Below are 17,991 nucleotides of genomic sequence, written 5' to 3' on the forward strand. Positions count from 1 at the left end.
TCCACCACAGCAAGAGGCTCGCTGTCAAGATAAAGCCATGGCTCAGGGTGAACAGGCCGATGCCCGCAGACACGCATGATGCGGGTCTTGGCAGCCGAGAACTGGAAGCCGTGCGTGATGGCCCAAGACTGTGCCCTGCAGATAGCGCCCTGTAGCAGCCGTTCAGTTACCACAATGCCAGTGGAGCTATATTACAGGCAAAAGTCATCAGTATACAAAGAAGCTGATACGGATGTTCCCACAGCTGCAGCTAGCCCATTGATAGGAACTAAAAAGAAGTGGGCACTCAAGACAGAGACTTGCGGGACCCTATTCTCCTGGACTCGGGCGGAACTATGGGAGGAACCAACTTGCTTTGGGAAGGAACAAAGCGACAGAAAATTTTGAATAAAATGTGGGAGTGGGCCCCTAAGACCCCACCCATGAAGCGTGGCGCGGATGTGATGTCACGTCGCATCGTATGCCTTCCACATGTCAAAAAATAAGGCAACCAGATGCTGACGGCGGGCAAATGCCTTGCGGATGGCAGACTCCAGGCAGACCAGACTATCAGTGGCAGAGCGGCCCTTTCGGAATCCACCCTGGGACAGAGCCAGAAGGCCCTGAGACTCAAGTAGAGAACTGAACATCCGGCTCACCATGCATTTGAACAACTTGCACATAACGTTGGTGAGGCTAATGGGACAGTAGCTGTCCACCTCCAGGGCGTTTGCCAGGCTTCAACATGGGATGATAATGCTGAGGGGAACCCACCCTCAACCCAGATATGGTTGAAAAGGTCGAGGAGGTGTCACTGGCAGTCCACCGAGAGGTGTTTGAGCATCTGATAGTGGATGCAATCCGGCCGAGGAGCCATATCAGGGCAAGCGGCTAGGGCACTCACTCACTGAATGGAGCGTTGTACAATTCGGGGTGGCGCGTATAGAATGAAAGACTCCGACTTTCGAGCTGCTCTTTCAGGGAGGAGAAGGCCTGTGGGTAACTCGTAGAAGTGGAACTCTGAGCATAATGCTCTGCTGAGATTTCTGCAATCATGTCTGTTTCAGTACAGACTGCTCTATTCAGGGAAAGCCCAGGTACACTGACGGGTGTCTGATACCTATAGAGTAGCCTAATCTTGTACTAAACCTGCAATGGAGAGGTACGGATGCCAATGGTGGAGACATACCATCCCCAGCACTCCTGCATCCGTTGGCGAATAAGGTATCAGGCTCTGGCACAGAGCCTTTTAAAGGTAATGAGGTGTTCCAACGATGGGTGCTGCTTATGACCCTGGAGGGCCTGCCTGCGATCTCTAATCGCTTCAGCGATCTCCGGTGTCCACCAAGTCACAGTCCTCTGCCAAGGGGACAGGGAAGAACAGGGAACTGCACATTCTGTGGCAGAAATGATGCCAGTGGTGATTGTGTGAACCACCACATCAATAGCGCCATGAGAAAGTGGCTCAAGAATGGCAATGGAGGCGAACAAGTCCCAGTCAGCCTTATTCAAAGCCCATCTGAGGAGGCACCCAGGTGAGTGATGCTGGGGCAGTGACAGAAAGATCGGAAAGTGGTCACTACCACACAAGTCGTCATGCTCACTCCACTGGACAAACAGTAGAAGGCCAGGGTTGCAGACCGAAAGGTCGATGGCTGAGTATGTGTCAGGCGCCACACTGAAATGTGTGGAGGCACCATTATTTAAAAGAGAAAGGTCGAGCTGTTCCAACACTTGCTCAATGACAGTGCCTTGTCCTGTTGCCACCAATCCACCCCACAAAGGGTAATGGGCGTTAAATTCGCCCAATAACAGAAAAGGTGGCGGCAGTTGGGCTATCAGCACAGCCAATACATGCTGCGGGACATCACCATCCGGTGGAAGATAGAGACTGCAGTAACAGCCTGATGCTTCCACACCTGAACAGCGACAGCCTCTAAAGGTGTTTGAAGAGGGGCACACTCACTGTAAAGAGAGTTAAGAACGTAGACACAGACTCCACCAGATACCCTCTCATAAGCTGCCCGATTCTTTTAATAACCCCGATAGCCACAGAGGGCAGGGGTTCGCATTGCTGGAAACCAAATTTCATGGAGAGCAATGCAGAAGAAAGTGTGAAGGCTGAGAAGTTGTCGGAGCTCAGCAAGGTGGTGGAAAAATCTGCTGCAATTCCAATGGAGGATGACATTGTCAGCAACCGAAAACGGCATGAAGGGAACAAGGAGGCAGATTATGCCACTGGATCACCTGCTGCCACCAACTGAGTACCCGCGCGATCAACTTCCATGGTGTCTGAGGGTCCAGTGAGATCTAGATCCTCAGCAGACACCAGAATCTCCACACCATCCTCAGTTGCAGAGCTGGTAGTTTGCGATGGTGTGGGTGCCAATGCAAGTTCCTTGGTCTTAGAGGTCTTCTTCTTGGACTTTTCTCGCTGCTCCTTGGGTTTCACTGACTGAGAGGGCTTCACTGATTTAGTCTCTGGGACTGAGGAGGATCGTGAAGCCCTACGACCAGCTCCTTGTGGGCACTTACACCACTGGCAGGCGTCATCCTTCCCACTGGTGGAAACCTGGGCAGGGAGGGACCCAACGGACCCCTTCCAAGAAGGAGGAGCTGAATAAGTTGGATGCTTCTCCAGCTTAGAAGTGGGGACGGATGTCCCCGATGGGTGGGGTGTGCTGCTCCCAAAGTAGGTGGTGCAGGAGCAACAGGGAAGGCAGTGCTCTCCCACGGTCAAGGGGCAGCTGTCGTCTTATGACTCAGGGAGTTGACTGGAATTCGCAGAACTGATGGGGCTATCACTGTTGTCGTAGCGGCAGCATAAGAGGAAGTCATTCGCACAGGATGGAGGTGTTCATATTTCCTCTTAGCCTCGGTGTAGGTCGGTCGGTCCAGGGTCTTCTATTCCATGATTTTCCGCTCTTTCTGTAAAATCCTGCAGTCTGGCGAGAAGGTGAATGATGCTCTCCGCAGTTGACACAGATGGGAGGCAGGGCACATGGAGTATTGGGATGTGATGGGCATCCGCAATCTCAACATGTGAGGCTCGAAGTACAGCGGGAAGACATTTGGCCGAACTTCCAGCACCGCATCGGGGGAGGGGTATAGGGCTTGACGTCACAGCGGTAGATCATCACCTTGACTTTCTCAGGCAATGTATCACCCTCGAAGGCGAAGATGAAGGCACTGGTGGCAACCTGATTATCCCTCAGACCCTGATGAACGTGTCAGACAAAATGAACACCTCACCGCTCTAAATTGGCGCGCAGCTTGTCATCAGACTGCAAAAGAAGGTCCCTATGGAATAAAACACCCTGAACCATATTTAAACTCTTATGGAACATGATGGTATCTGAAACATCCCCTAACTTGTCACAAGCGAGTAATGCCCGCGACAGGGCAGAGGATGCTGTTTTTATCAAAACTGACCCAGAGCGCATTTTAGACAAGCCCTACACTTTCCCAAACTTGTCCTCTAAATGCTCTTCATAGAACTGAGGCTTAATGGACACAAAGTATTCCCCTTCAGCTCTTGTACATACTAGGTAGCGGGGTGAATAAGCTTCACTGCCATTCTTAGCCTTTCGTTCCTCCCATGGTGTGGCCAGAGAGGAAAACAATTTGGGGTCACAAGTGTTTGCATTAAATTGAGCCCTGGAACGCCTAGTGGCTGCTGGTGGCTGGCCACTAGTGGCTTCTTATAACAGGCAGGAATACCGCGGGCCTATTCTAACCCCTAGACCCGCAGGGGAAATCAATCGCTCTAAAGGGCACATACTGACTAAAATACTGTGATGCACTTAAGATGCTGAATATGTGTTAGCATTAGCAGAACTTGTAACATAACCACCACGACTCTGGTATTCAAACATCACTGTCTTACAATGAGAAGCAAAATGCATACCAGATGTGACCTTCTCCAAGAGTTAACTGATTAAATTCGTGGTGGAGGTGGTATCCGAAGCTGATAAAAGGGGATGTCAGCCTCAAAGTTTAGAAAATTTGTCAGTCTTGATACACTTCTATACGGTGATGTACCCTGTTCCCTTAATGAGATTTTCACTCTGCAGCAGAGTGTGCGCTGATATGAAACTTCCTGGCAGATTAAAACTGTGTGCCGGACTGAGACTCGAACTCAGGACCTCTGCCTTTCGTGTGCAAGTGCTATACCATCTGAGCGACCTAAGCACGGCTCACGCCCCATCTTCATCTTCACAGCTTTAGTTCTGCCAGTATCTCGTTCATACCTTCCAAACTTTACAGAAGCTCTCTTGCGAACCTTGCAGAACTAGCACTCCTGAAAGAAAGGATATTGCAGAGACATGGGTTAGCCACAGCCTGTGAGGACGGGCCGTGAGTCATGCTTGGGTAGCTCAGATGGTAGAGCACTTGCCCCGCGAAAGGCAAAGGTCCCAAGTTCAAGTCTCGGTTCGGCACACAGATTTAATCTGCCAGGAAGTTTCATCCTGTTCCCTTGTTGGATAGACCATCCCACACAAAGCATGCTGACTTAAACCTTATGGTTAGTCTCAGTACTGGACTCCTTAGCCAACCCTAGTACACCCAACATAATGAGAGAAGTCGCCACAGGAAGAGGGGGAAAAACTGATATATCCACAAAATCTTCCATATTAGCATCATCCTGCTAGACCCAAACTCCATTAATTTTTTAAAAATAAACAGGTCTACTATAAATGAATCATTCAGGTTCAAAGTTCTATATTTTTCAGGTGTGTACAAATATGACTGACATTTGAATAGAATCTTAAACTCACTGAGTTTGTGGTGTGCCCACCTGTTGGCATTACAAATGCAGTGCCTTGACACGATGGTCAATGAGCAAGAAATGAGTTTCCGTGTGCTCGAATATGCAGGATGTACATCTGTTACAATAAAGAAGCTCGCATTCAGAAGGAATTACAGAAAAGAACTGCCACACAAACAGAACAATGTGCATTAGTGTTGTCAATTTAGGGACACTGGTTGTCTCTGTAAACAGAAAGTATCGATCAACCAAGTGTCACAATGTGGGAAGCACTTGAGGTTTCACCAAGCTGATAATTGCCCATGAAGCACTATTCCATTTATCTGGAACTGTTAAGTATCACAATGTGAAAATGTGGGGCTCTGGAAATCAATGTTTTCTATGCAAAGTTGCAAACGAAGCTGTAGGAACCATTTATGCTTCTGCAAGGAGACTGACTGGTATCTCTTACCCAGATATGTTCCAGATATGCTTATTTCCACAAGTGACTGCTGATTTCAAGAATTTCATCCTCCAACAATATAGGGTACCCACCATTGGGGCAATGATGTTTGTCACTACCTCAATGATGAACTTCCCCATCAGTGGATTGGGTGTAGTGGTAAAGATGAAGTGGTTTTGTTTCATTGTCCCTCCTGGTCATCTGTTCTAATGCCTTGTGATTTTTTTCCTTTGGGATACATCATGGACTGTGTTTATGTAACCCCTCTGCCAAGAAAATGGCAATAGCTCAGAGATCAAATCAATTCTGCTGTGCTGACCACTGACAGGGTGTTGCTACATGTGGAATGGAACGAACTTTATCATCACTTGGATGTGTATTGTGTGACCAGAGGGGCACTCTTACAACCTTTGTTGTACAGTGCAAAATGCAAACCTGGAGAATTTATGGTTTTATTAACGCATCAATCATATTTACATATGTAATACTTTGTTAAATATAGAGCTCTGAATCATTTATAGTAGCCCTGTATGATATGGCCAACACCCTGGCAAGGAAACCAAGATGTTAACAGACCTTAAAAATGGGAAACGAGAGATTTTCAACCTCTCAGTTCATGTAAGGAAAAAACACACACCTGATAACCACCTACTTATCTTTATATGAAAATTTAGTAACAGGCTTTAGGCCAGAATTTTGAATACCAAAATGAATCACGAATGCCAGCAACTGCAATTTGAATCATAATAGATACTGTGTGTTTCTGTGCAGAACAACAAAAACCTCAACGTGACTGATGTGTAAAATTGTGGGACAGTAATGCACAACAGAATACTTACTAACAGCAAACAGCAAAGCTGTTAAGGCCATCAAACACTAAATGGAATTGGTGTAATTCAAGCACACAAAAATAAACAGGTGCACATCATGAAAATGCACACATAAACACTCTCATTATAGCAACACAGAGCAATGTTATTTTAATGGAAGTATAAGCTAGAGACTGGCATTTCAGTGAGTTGAGTGGTAGGAGCCAGCTAACTCCTCTTTCCTTGGGTTCCATGTGCTTCCAGTGTTTTCAATTTTATAGGTACATACAGGCAAAGTAAGTTACATAATGAGATAGCAGAAGGAGAACCGAACACAGAATGATTTATAACAATTGCATGACCCTGTAGCTTGCCCCTTCTAGTTGACAACAATGATTTACCTCCCACCCAAGCCCCTTCAACTCACTGACCTCTGTCAGTAGAAGTTATTTTATTTCGGCTATAAAGTTTAGTATACAGTTCTCTCATCAATGAGGTACAATTCACTGAAAGAAGTTCTCAACTTATACAAAGCATGTAACGGATCTATAGATACCAGTATGACAGCAATTTGTGTTTTCCAGTTATTATGCAACTAAAGTCAGATGTAGGGGAGAGTAACTGCGTGAACAATAATAAGCAAATGTGAATTTATATTGCTGAAGCTGTGTTGAGCAACAAACTTTTGTTTACTATGTTATGTTTAACACAACACTAGCTATTATCCTACAAATTCCAATGGAAAAACTGTACAGTGAGTTTTAATGGCTTATGATATTAAGACAGATGACTCTTAATTCAAGATACCCATTCTACACTTCCATAAATCCTTTTTACACCAAGTTGATGTACCAGCTTTGTTAAGCATCCTAGAAACATTCCAAAATGTCAAGTTTTGCATAGAAGAAAGGAGGTTTGCACAGTGTTTAATATTACTCTCAAGCCCTGTATTAAAAGGAGTGTATGCAAAACACTAAGTTGCACAGAATGAGAGATTCCATGGACTGCTTCGAGAGAAGTCAATGCACACCGCTTGTGTAAGATAACTGACTATTGTGTTCAAATCAAATTTATGGATTATTGGCCCTCTTTACGCCTTGATACGGCATTCAGACGTGAATTTAATGTTGACAAAAATTTTAGACGGAACAAGAAGAGAAAAATAAGGGTTTTACTAGATCAATGTGTAGGCATTACAGCCCACTGTGATCAGAAATGGGTCTGTTTTGTGGGAAGAACTGTTTGAAATTAGGTGCTGAAAGCAAGTATGTTTGTAATAACAGATCAGAGCAAGTGAATCAACCAGTAAACTATCAGTTAGTTTGGTTGTTTTCTTTAATGAACATAGCTTAGTTTTTTTACATATAAAATATGACAGTGAAATCCAAAGCAGGAAGAAGAAAAATCTTTATTGTGGGAGACAATCACACGTTAAAGGCTAATCATTTTGTTCATTACCTGTATAGCTGTTGATTGAAGAGACTTGCCACTGTCCTCAACAGTCTGGAAACGAAACTATTTTCATTCAATTCTCCCGCAGCAGCTGCGGCTAGAGCGTATTTCCTCTCTAATTCGTTTCCATGTGCCTGGAGTTTGACATATTCTTCTTTCAGTAAAGCTAGGTGCTGCTGAAGCTTTGCGATTTCACCTACAATAGTTTTTCGGCATTAGTATAAAAACCTATAGGACTACTTCCAATGTAAATCTGAATATCTTGATTACCCTTTTCCGAGGTTGTCATCGCTTCGGTGAAGGCTGATGTTCGTAAACAACCTAAAACTCAACTACTAAGACACCCGTAAGAACACCAAACATACCAACTCTACAGTTCGACAACCCACACTACCGCTTCCCCTAAATTGACGCCCACAAGGACTCCACTCCTAGTTATCAATTGCCCACAGATACTGTAGCACACAGTATGTCGAATTCTGCTTGCTTTACTTCTTAATAGCAATCAACATACACAAAAAGCCGACGATACTGTTTTGAATTAAGATGTGTATCCTTTAACAGAACGCCTGATGCATACTACTCTTTAAATAATGTCATGCTACCGGCAACAGTAACCGATAGACTTCTATATCGATTCCTGTAAACCAAACTGTCTCGCCACTTGACAGCTGTATCCAAAGATTTTAATACTATCTAGAGATCACTGGTTAAATGACTACGCCAAAGGCTTTGTTACACTGTGCCAAACACTATATAGATGGCAGATATTGCTTCACTTCCGTTGGAGCGTCCCTCTAGTCTGTACTTTCTGTGAAGAGAGTGCTTTGTAATTCGTCCGAAGTGAAATCTGGTGGCGGTATTATCGGTGATTTGTTTTGGTCGTCGTCTGGTGTGTGTAAGCAAGAATGGCTATTAGAACTTATGGTGACAAACCTATTAGTTTTCAAGTTGAAGAAAATGGGGAATATTACTGCATTGGATCGGAGGTACACCTTTAATTTTCTAATTATAGTCTTTCATAATTCTCTGTAATAACCGCTTGTAAATCCTGCTACAATGATGCAGTCATATTTAGTTAACAATGATTTACTACTGAGCGAATGCAATTGTTGTGTAGGTCGGCAATTACTTGCGGCTGTTCCGTGGGTCGCTTTACAAGAAGTATCCTGGAATGTACAGGAGAAGCATAACAAACGATGAAAGGAAGAAATTGGTTGAAATCGGTAAGTAAACAGTATGAAATTGCAGAATTTTCGCCAGTGTTGTGTATTTCTTTACCATGTTTTCAGAAAATAAATGAAGCAACATGTTAAACGTTCCCGTACTCGGCGTAATCGATCGAATGTTCACAACTATTTCGCGATTGTTGCAGCGGCCGATGGTAATGAAGTCAAGCTGTAAATTTGCTGTTAAGTGCTAGAGAACGCAATGTCTGTAATTTTTAATAGTAGCAATTGTTACGTTAGTTTGTTGCCGCTTGTTTAGAAACATTTTGCTAATGAATGTAGACGGTATAACCATTCATTTCATAAGTCCAGAGGAGAAACCATTTCCAGGCTAAAAGTGTGATGGGATAGACGAAGACTCGGTAGATGCGAGTGTGCGGGGACGTGATTGTTGCTGAATGAAGTCTGGTATAATTTATGGTGCTAAATGTAGATACATGTGAGTTTATTGCATTGGAGAGATATCATGTTATTGCTTGGAATTGAAGGTATATATTTCTGTAAGGACATGCACACCAATATAATTGAATTGTTGCAAGTGTATTGGGCAGTGTTTGGTTTCCTTCTCTGATTCAATGGGAAGAACAAAAAGTTATATAGGCCTAATTTTCTCAAAGTCCCATAATCATTTTCTGCCCCATGGTGTTAGTGTAGAATCTGCAAGTTCTCACACTTTTAAGCTTATTTTGAGGACAAGAAAGAAAAACGCAAGTTCTAATCGTGCCAGCAGTTGAGATAAACGTTTGGTATTTACAGGAAATTTTTCTCATAACAATGAGATTCCCCATTACACATACATCGAAAATGCAGTAAACACATGTCAATATAGGCTACATATGTTGATTGAATAACAATACATGGACATAACTTTGCATAGATTTGCATATGATGATAGCACTGGTAGCTGAATCTAAAGAGTCTCCGGAAGGCTGTAAAGGCATGAACAAAGTATTCTCAGAAAGGTATATTATGAAAATTAATAAGAAGAGAAGCAAAATCCTTGTATGTTGTAAAGTTCCAATAGATGCAACCTACATGTGGAAACCTACGTGAGCTGCTCACATTAATGACCATTAGAAACAAAGCTTTGAACTATATCAAAAGTCAACATAACAAGCTCATTGTTGACAATACTCCCACTCTTATTTCATTGATATTGTTTTTGAGGAAATTCACACAGCTTTTCTATTTAATGTGAATTTGTTTCTTCTTAAAGGTTTTGGAAACAGATCTGCCAGCTGTTTCTATCAGAACAAATGTAACAAATGTCAGTGTTGTTGTTTCCAACAAGTTCATGTATACAGTATGATTTTGCTGAATGGATACAAACTGCAGGAAATTATGGCCAAGAGGGTAGTGGATATACATGTGCCCAGGGAATTACAACGTCTTGGAGGTGGAGGTAACAGATCTTTCACAGTGCAGGTTTCTGTACTCAAAAGTGCTCATGAGAACACACTAGGCAAGTGGGAATGTTCTGCATCTGTTGATGTTTTAGCTTGACCCTCAAGAGAGCAGTAGTTTTGCCATAATGGTGACATAATGACAACATATTATGTAGTCAAGAAAGGAAAATCCTTGAATAGGGAAGAAAGTTTTGTGCCCTTTGGGCAGAATTACAAATGGTGTATTTTGAATTTGATAGTTTGAAGGAGGAAAGAGAGAGTGCGAGCTGGGGAAAGGTGACAAGGAATAGGCAAAAGGAGAAAACCTCGCAAATCACATTTCAAATTGCAGTTAGAAGGAGGAAAGAGAGAGTGCGAGCTGGGGAAAGGTGACAAGGAATAGGCAAAAGGAGAAAACCTCGCAAATCACATTTCAAATTGCAGTTAGCAATCACTTTAACCTATTACTTGAAATAGAAGAGCCTCAATCAATTTTTGAACAACATATAGTCTAACGGATGTGTAGGGACAGCTTTAAAGCTATGTCAGTAGAATAGTAAGATAGAAAAAAAAGGGTTGTGCTGCTTGGTGTTAGTTATGGGTGAGGCATAGGTCAAATGCTACAGGAAAACCTGGTGCAGAATACCAGGTCACAAGCATTGTGAAACCTAGTTGTGTGCTTTGCAGGTCCTGGAGAACATAGGGGCCTTGTGCAGAGATTTTGATGGAAAGGGCCAGGTGCTTATTGTAGGAGCAAGAAATATCCTAATTGGCTCCTCAAAGTATAATATCAAATGTAACTGGGGGTGGGGGGGGGGGTGGGGGAATAGGGTCAGCAACAGCACACACTTGTGTGGGATTTGTGGGCATGGTTGTTTGTGTGAATATGTATACTTCCACTAAAGAAAGAGCAAAAATTTGAAAGGTGGTATATATAGTTTTTGTTGTGTGTTTCTGTGCATCAGTCACCAGCAATAGAAAAGTATAGACCACAATGGTGCAGTTCCATTATCTGATGTCTGTGATCCCTTTTTTTTTAGCAGAAAACAACAGGGTAAATAAGCTTGGGATTAATTAAACACAGTTGCTCTTTATTGTAAACCAAATATGACATAGTAACCATAGTAATGATGAAGGCAAAGAAACCAAACGTGTGTGTAATAATGTTGCGGGATGAACGTACATAAGTGCTCTCTGGCATGCTCACATTACAACGCTCAATATAATGAGCTTATTTTTGACAGTATCAAATTTTCCTGATAATATTTAACAAAAATAATGTTGCCTTTCCAGCACAGATTCTTATTTGAGTTCACAGGGAATTTCCATATTACTCGCATGTCGATCAAACCTACCAGTTACAAATCTAGCAGCACACCCTTGAATTTCTTCAATGTCTTCCTGTAATCTGAGCTACTGGGAATCTCAAACACTCAAGCAGTACTCAACAGGTGTTCTGTATGTGGCCTCCTTTGTAGATCAGCTACAGTCTCCTAAAATTCTCTCAATAAACCAAAATTGACCATTCATGTTCTTTGCAACCAGCCTTGTGTTCTTACTTAATTTAATGTTGCCTTGTACAATTATGTCTAGCTATTTAATCAACATGACCATGTCAGACAGCACATCACTAATACTGTATTCAAACATCGCAGGGTTGTTTTTCCTTCTCATCTCCATTAGATTACATTTTTGTACATTTACAAAGGGTGCCATTCATCACACCAAAGGGAAATTCTGTCCGAGTCATCCTGAATCCTCTTACAGCCACCCAGTGATGAATCTTTCCCATAGACAGCAGCGTCATCAGCAGACTGCTCTTCAGGATGACATACTGCATTCTGTTACTTAACAAATCTTTGAGCCACTCATATCTGTGAGCCCATCTTGTATGACTGGACCTTCTTTAACTGCCTGCAGTAGGGCAGTGTGTCAAATGCTTTCCAGAAATCTATGCATATGGCATCTGCATGTTGCCCTTCATCTGTGGTTCACAGGATATTGTGAGAGAAAAGGCAAGCTGGATGTCACGATGTTTTCTAAAGCTGTGAACAGGAGGTTTACTGTTTCAAGTAAATTTACTATATTTGACGTTAGAATATGCTGCAGAATTATGCAGCACACTGACGTTGAGGATATTGGTCTGTTATTGTGCAGGTTGTTTCTTTTACCCTTATTATATACAGGAGTGTGGTGCATCTTTTTTGTCTCTTGGAACATTGCACTGGGCGAGAGATTCTCAATAAATGCAAAATTAGTAAGGAGCCAATGCCTTAGAGTACACTCTGTGGAACCAAAGTGGGAATCTTACCAAATCTGACGACTTTTCCAGGTGTATTCAGTGCCAGGAAGGCTATTTCTAAGCCCCCCATACGGGTGTCTTATGGGATGGTAAAATGATTGTATGTCTGTATGGGTCTTCAGGGTGAACGGTTTTTAAATGGAAAATTTAATGCTTAGGCTTTTGTTTTGCTGTCTTCTATTACTATACCAAACTGGTTAAGGAGTAACTAGAGAGAAGCCTTTGATCTGCTTAGTGATTTTATGTAAGACCAGAATTTTTTCAGGTTCTTGACAAGGTCCTTCTATGATATGATGGTGGAAGTTGTTGTACGCTTCCTGCATCGATTTTTTTTTTTACGTGCACGTGAATTTCTACTGATTTTTGCCTGTCAACATTTCCACTTTCTCTATTAACCTGAGTGTTCAAAAATCTGTGCTTTCTCAGCATTTTTGAATTTCGATATTAAGCCCTTTTTTATTTTTATTTTTTAAAAATCCTTAATTAAGTTATTTGCTATGTACTTCTGCAGAGCAAGAGCTACAATCAGGTTCAACTTTGCCCGTAATTATTCTGTGTCCATCACACTGGAAGATAATGATGTCCATTCTTGTGTATGTAGTGTGCTAACAACTGCTTATCTGCTTTTTCCAGCATAAATACTCTCCTAGCCTATTTGATGAATTTATTAACTTAGTAATCATTGTCATGATAATGACATTATCACTAATTCCTGTCTCTATACAGATTCTGTAGGTAAGTTCATGTATGTTAGTAGCTACAAGGTCTAAAAGACTTCCAATTTATGTGAGTTGTTGAACTAGCTGCTCAAGAGAGTTTTCAGACTGTTTTACGACCGAGGTATTTATGCACTACTGAGAGTGGACCCTGAATATGTGTATAGCTGTTATGGCAGAAACAGATGGCTAGTGCAGCAACCGGTGATTAACTTTTTTAATTTATTTTTTATCTTTATTCATCAAAGAATCGTCTCACAGTGATATAATATTTGTCAAAATAATACAGTGGAAATTGAAGGCCAAAATATGCAACACACAACATACATAACAGATGGCTTTTGAGGATAGAACAAATGGTTGACTATGGCCTTCAGTAAAGAACCATCCAAGCATTTGCTTTATCAATTCAGAAAAACCAATGGACAGAGCAACTCCTTCCTCCCAAAGATGAGGACAGTTTTAACAGCTGTATTGCCTCATTTGGTAAGTCCCTATTATATAATGTTCCTCGATTTACACAAAATTTGATACAGGTAACTCGAAAATAAAACACTGTTTCATTCTTGGGGACACTCGTTGATCACTCCTGGACTGCTTCTGGTTACTTGAATGTGAAACATAGTTCCATTCTGCTGCTGAGCACACTAAGACACCCACCGAAGACTCTTGGTCTGTGAAGTTGCTGCTGTGCCCCTTTCAACAACTCCAGTCTCGCCCCTCCCTCCACCTGAAAAACTGAGCCAGTGGACATTTCTATCTTGCCTTTTACTTCGTGATAAGATTTCCTTGCGAAAGCAGGTAACCATATAATTCTCATTGAAATGTTGCAAGGTGCTGTAGTTATTCCATTACATTATTATTCACTACTTTGATTCTTCTAAATCATGTTTCTGTGATATGCATTACTTTTGAAGAATGTTTCAGCTGCCTTTTGAACATGTATTTTAGTAAACTGTTTTCACTTCATTTGGCAGTTCATTATATAGCCTTACCACCTGACATGAATGCTCTTTTCAGTTTTTGTTTGGGTAAATTCGAACTCGGCTTTTCAACTTCCTTGGGTTTCGAATTCTTTGGGTTTTCCTTCAGTTTGGCTCTTTCATGGAGGCTTTACTCTGGTCCCTCGGAAGAGTAGGAAGTTTATGAGAAACAGCTTCACCAACATTTCTTGGCATTCCGGGTGGTCAACTTGGAGGTCTGCGAAGCTCCTTTCTTGCAGTGGGGCCTCCTTATATGGAGGTCTGTAAAGCTCCTTTCTTACAGTGGGGACCCCCTCATATGTATCACTTACTGTGCGAATTAGCCACATTGCAAGAATCAGTGCCGCTTTCTTTTGACAACATGTTTCGTTTGCTGCCCTCCTGTCACCACAAGTTTACACATTAGTCACTGCACATTTTGAATTGTACCAGTATCGCAAGCAGCCAATGTAATCATATCAGTCTTGGTTGACAGAACTTCATGGCCTCAACCGTGATTGTTGGTTCATGACAGTTAAGTCTCGGGAGTCTTATGTGGACACCATGGTCAGAGATGCAATCATTTGTTCGTCTCTAGATAAGAAGCAGTGTCATTGTGCCCTTCAGTTGGAGGACCACATATTAGAAGAGGTTTTGAATATTGCATGGTCTTTCGTGGCCTCCTGCACTATGGGCTGTGAATTAAAAGTCTGGTGTAGTGTCAACGTTGTTGACAGCATGCAGCCCTGGCACATGGTATAATGTGCTGCGAGAAGAGGAGGTAGCTGCCAATAAGACCGACATGCACAAACGCGTCTTTGGTAGCAGGAACAGTGAATGCCACTTCTTTGTGCCTATCATGTTTTGTACAACACAAGCGTGGGGCCTGCACCAAGTGATGTAATTCACTAAAAAAGGTGGAGGGGTCACATAGCAGCAGTAAAGCTCTGTATAGAGGAGTGTATTCCATCCTTTTCCCCTGCGTTTACCTCTGTCCCCAGTTCAGGATTGGCTGAAACCACATCACATGACAATAGCAGCCATTGTGGGCCCAAGTGTTATGTGTGAAGCATAGGAAGTGTTGTGTATCTTCGAAGTTTTAAGTAGAATAATGTCTCAGTGATGTCACTGTACAGTATGGTTTAAACTTATAATCTTATATTTACGATGCTCACAATAATAAGTTATACTTTGTTCCACTCTATTTATGGAAAAAAACCTGGGCAAGTACCGAACCTACTACCTTTCATTCAGCAACCATTAATGTTACCGTTGTTGTTGTTGTGGTCTTCAGTCCTGAGACTGGTTTGATGCAGCTCTCCATGCTACTCTATCCTGTGCAAGCTTCTTCATCTCCCAGTACCTACTGCAACCTACATCCTTCTGAATCTGCTTAGTGTATTCATCTGTTAGTCTCCCTTTACGATTTTTACCCTCCTCGCTGCCCTCCAATACTAAATTGGTGATCCCTTGATGCCTCAGGGCATGTCCTACTAACCGATCCCTTCTTCTAGTCAAGTTGTGCCACAAACTTCTCTTCTCCCCAATCCTATTGAATACCTCCTTATTAGTTATATGATCTACCCATCTAATCTTCAGCATTCTTCTGTAGCACCACATTTCGAAAGCTTCTATTCTCTTCTTGTCCAAACTAGTTATCGTCCATGTTTCAGTTCCATACGTGGCTACGCTCCATACAAATACTTTCAGAAATGACTTCCTGACACTTAAATTTATATTCGGTGTTAACAAATTTCTCTTCTGCAGAAATGCTTTCCTCGCCATTGCCAGTCTACATTTTATATCCTCTCTACTTCGACCATCATCAGTTATTTTGCTCCCCAAATAGCAAAACTCCTTTACTACTTTAAGTGTCTCATTTCCTAATCTAATTCCCTCAGCATCACCCGACTTAATTTTACTACATTCCATTATCCTCGTTTTGCTTTTGTTGATGTTCATCTTATATCCTCCTTTCAATATACTATTCATTCCGTTCTGCTGCTCTTCCAAGTCCTTTGCTGTCTCTGACAGAATTACAATATCATCGGCGAACCTCAAAGTTTTTATTTCTTCTCCATGGATTTTAATACTTACTCCAAATTTTTCGTTTGTTTCCTTTACTGCTTGCTCAATATACAGATTGAATAACATTGGGGAGAGGCTACAATCCTGTCTCACTCCGTTCCCAACCACTGCTTCCCTTTCATGCCCTTCGACTCTTATAACTGCCATTTGGTTTGTGTACAAATTCTAAATAGCCTTTCGCTCCCTGTATTTTATCCCTGCCACCTTTAGAATTCGAAAGAGAGTATTCCAGTCAACATTGTCAAAAGCTTTCTCTAAGTGTACAAATGCTAGAACCGTAGGTTTGCCTTTCCTCAATCTTTCTTCTAAGATATGTCGTAAGGTCAGTATTGCCTCATGTGTTCCAACATTTCTACGGAATCCAAACTGATCTTCCACAAGGTTGGCTTCTACCAGTTTTTCCATTCGTCTGTAAATAATTCGTGTTAGTATATTGCAGCTGTGACTTATTAAACTGATAGTTCGGTAATTTTCACATCTGTCAACACCTGTTTTCTTTGGGATTGGAATTATTAATTTCTTCTTGAAGTCTGAGGGTATTTCGGCTGTCTCGTACATTGCTCACCAGGTGGTAGAGTTTTGTCAGGACTCTCTCTCCCAAGGCCGTCAGTAGTTCTAATGGAATGTTGTCTACTCTCGGGGCCTTATTTCGACTCAGGTCTTTCAGTGCTCTGTCAAACTCCTCACGTAGTGTTGTACCTCCCATTTCATCTTCATCTACATCCTCTTCCATTTCCATAATATTGTCCTCAAGTACATCGCCCTTATATAGACCCTCTATATACTCCTTCCACCTTTCTGCTTTCCCCTCTTTGCTTAGAACTGCGTTTCCATCTGAGCTCTTGGTATTCATACAAGTGGTTCTCTTTTGTCCAAAGGCCACTTACTCCTTCCACCTTTCTGCTTTTCCCTCTTTGCTTAGAACTGCGTTTCCATCTGAGCTCTTGGTATTCATACAAGTGGTTCTCTTTTGTCCAAAGGCCACTTTAATTTTCATGTAGGCTGTATCTATCTTACCCCTAGTGAGATAAGCCTCCACATCCTTACATTTGTCCTCTAGCCATGCCTGCTTAGCCATTTTGCACTTCCTGTCGATCTCGTTTTTGAGACGTTTGTATTCCTTTCTGCCTGCTTCTTTTACTGCATTTTTATATTTTCTCCTTTCACAATTAAGTTCAATATTTCTTCTGTTACCCAAGGATTTCTACTAGCCCTCGTCTTTTTATCTACTTGATCCTCTGCTGCCTTCACTACTTCATCCCTCAGAGCTACCCATTCATCTTCTACTGTATTTCTTTCCCCCATTCCTGTCAATTGTTCCCTTATGCTCTCCCTGAAACAATTCCCACCTTTCTGCAGTTTCTTCAGTTTTAATCTACAGTTCATAACCAATAGATTGTGGTCATAGTCCACATCAGCCCCTGGAAATGTCTTACAATTTAAAACCTGGTTCCTAAATCTCTGTCTTACCATTATATAATCTATCTGATACCTTTTAGTATCTCCATGATTCTTCCATGTATACAACCTTCTTTTATGATTCTTGAACCAAGTGTTAGCTATGATTAAGTTATGCTCTGTGCAAAATTCTATCAGACGGCTTCCTCTTTCATTTCTTAGCCCCAATCCATATTCACCTACTATGTTTCCTTCTCTCCCTTTTCCTACTGTCGAATTCCAGTCACCCATGACTATTAAATTTTCGTCTCCCTTCACTATCTGAATAATTTCTTTTATTTCATCATACATTTCTTCAATTTATTTGTCATCTGCAGAGCTAGTTGGCATATAAACTTGTACTACTGTAGTAGGCAAGGGCTTCGTGTCTATCTTGGCCACTATAATACGTACACTATGCT

General features: G+C 42.0%; 2 protein-coding genes across 2 annotated transcripts in view; one reads left to right on the forward strand and one right to left on the reverse strand.

The window, feature by feature from the left end:
* LOC126101579 (rabankyrin-5) overlaps window positions 1–8,148 on the reverse strand; it is a 443,789-nt gene extending 435,641 nt beyond the window's left edge. The window contains exons 1-2 of the mRNA XM_049912232.1: window positions 7,721–8,148; window positions 7,457–7,646 (exon numbers count right to left, since the gene is read on the reverse strand). Coding sequence (XP_049768189.1) covers window positions 7,457–7,646; window positions 7,721–7,739 — 209 coding nt within the window. The 5' untranslated portion in view covers window positions 7,740–8,148. The remainder of the gene's footprint in view (window positions 1–7,456; window positions 7,647–7,720) is intronic.
* Window positions 8,149–8,265: 117 nt separating this feature from the next.
* Window positions 8,266–17,991, forward strand: part of LOC126101580 (SWI/SNF-related matrix-associated actin-dependent regulator of chromatin subfamily B member 1) — a 140,493-nt gene continuing 130,767 nt past the window's right edge. The window contains exons 1-2 of the mRNA XM_049912233.1: window positions 8,266–8,439; window positions 8,571–8,676. Of these exons, the coding sequence (XP_049768190.1) occupies window positions 8,359–8,439; window positions 8,571–8,676 (187 nt within the window). The 5' untranslated portion in view covers window positions 8,266–8,358. The remainder of the gene's footprint in view (window positions 8,440–8,570; window positions 8,677–17,991) is intronic.

Source organism: Schistocerca cancellata, chromosome 9, assembly GCF_023864275.1.
Source record: "Schistocerca cancellata isolate TAMUIC-IGC-003103 chromosome 9, iqSchCanc2.1, whole genome shotgun sequence".
In the NCBI taxonomy this organism is placed as follows: Eukaryota; Metazoa; Arthropoda; class Insecta; order Orthoptera; family Acrididae; genus Schistocerca; species Schistocerca cancellata.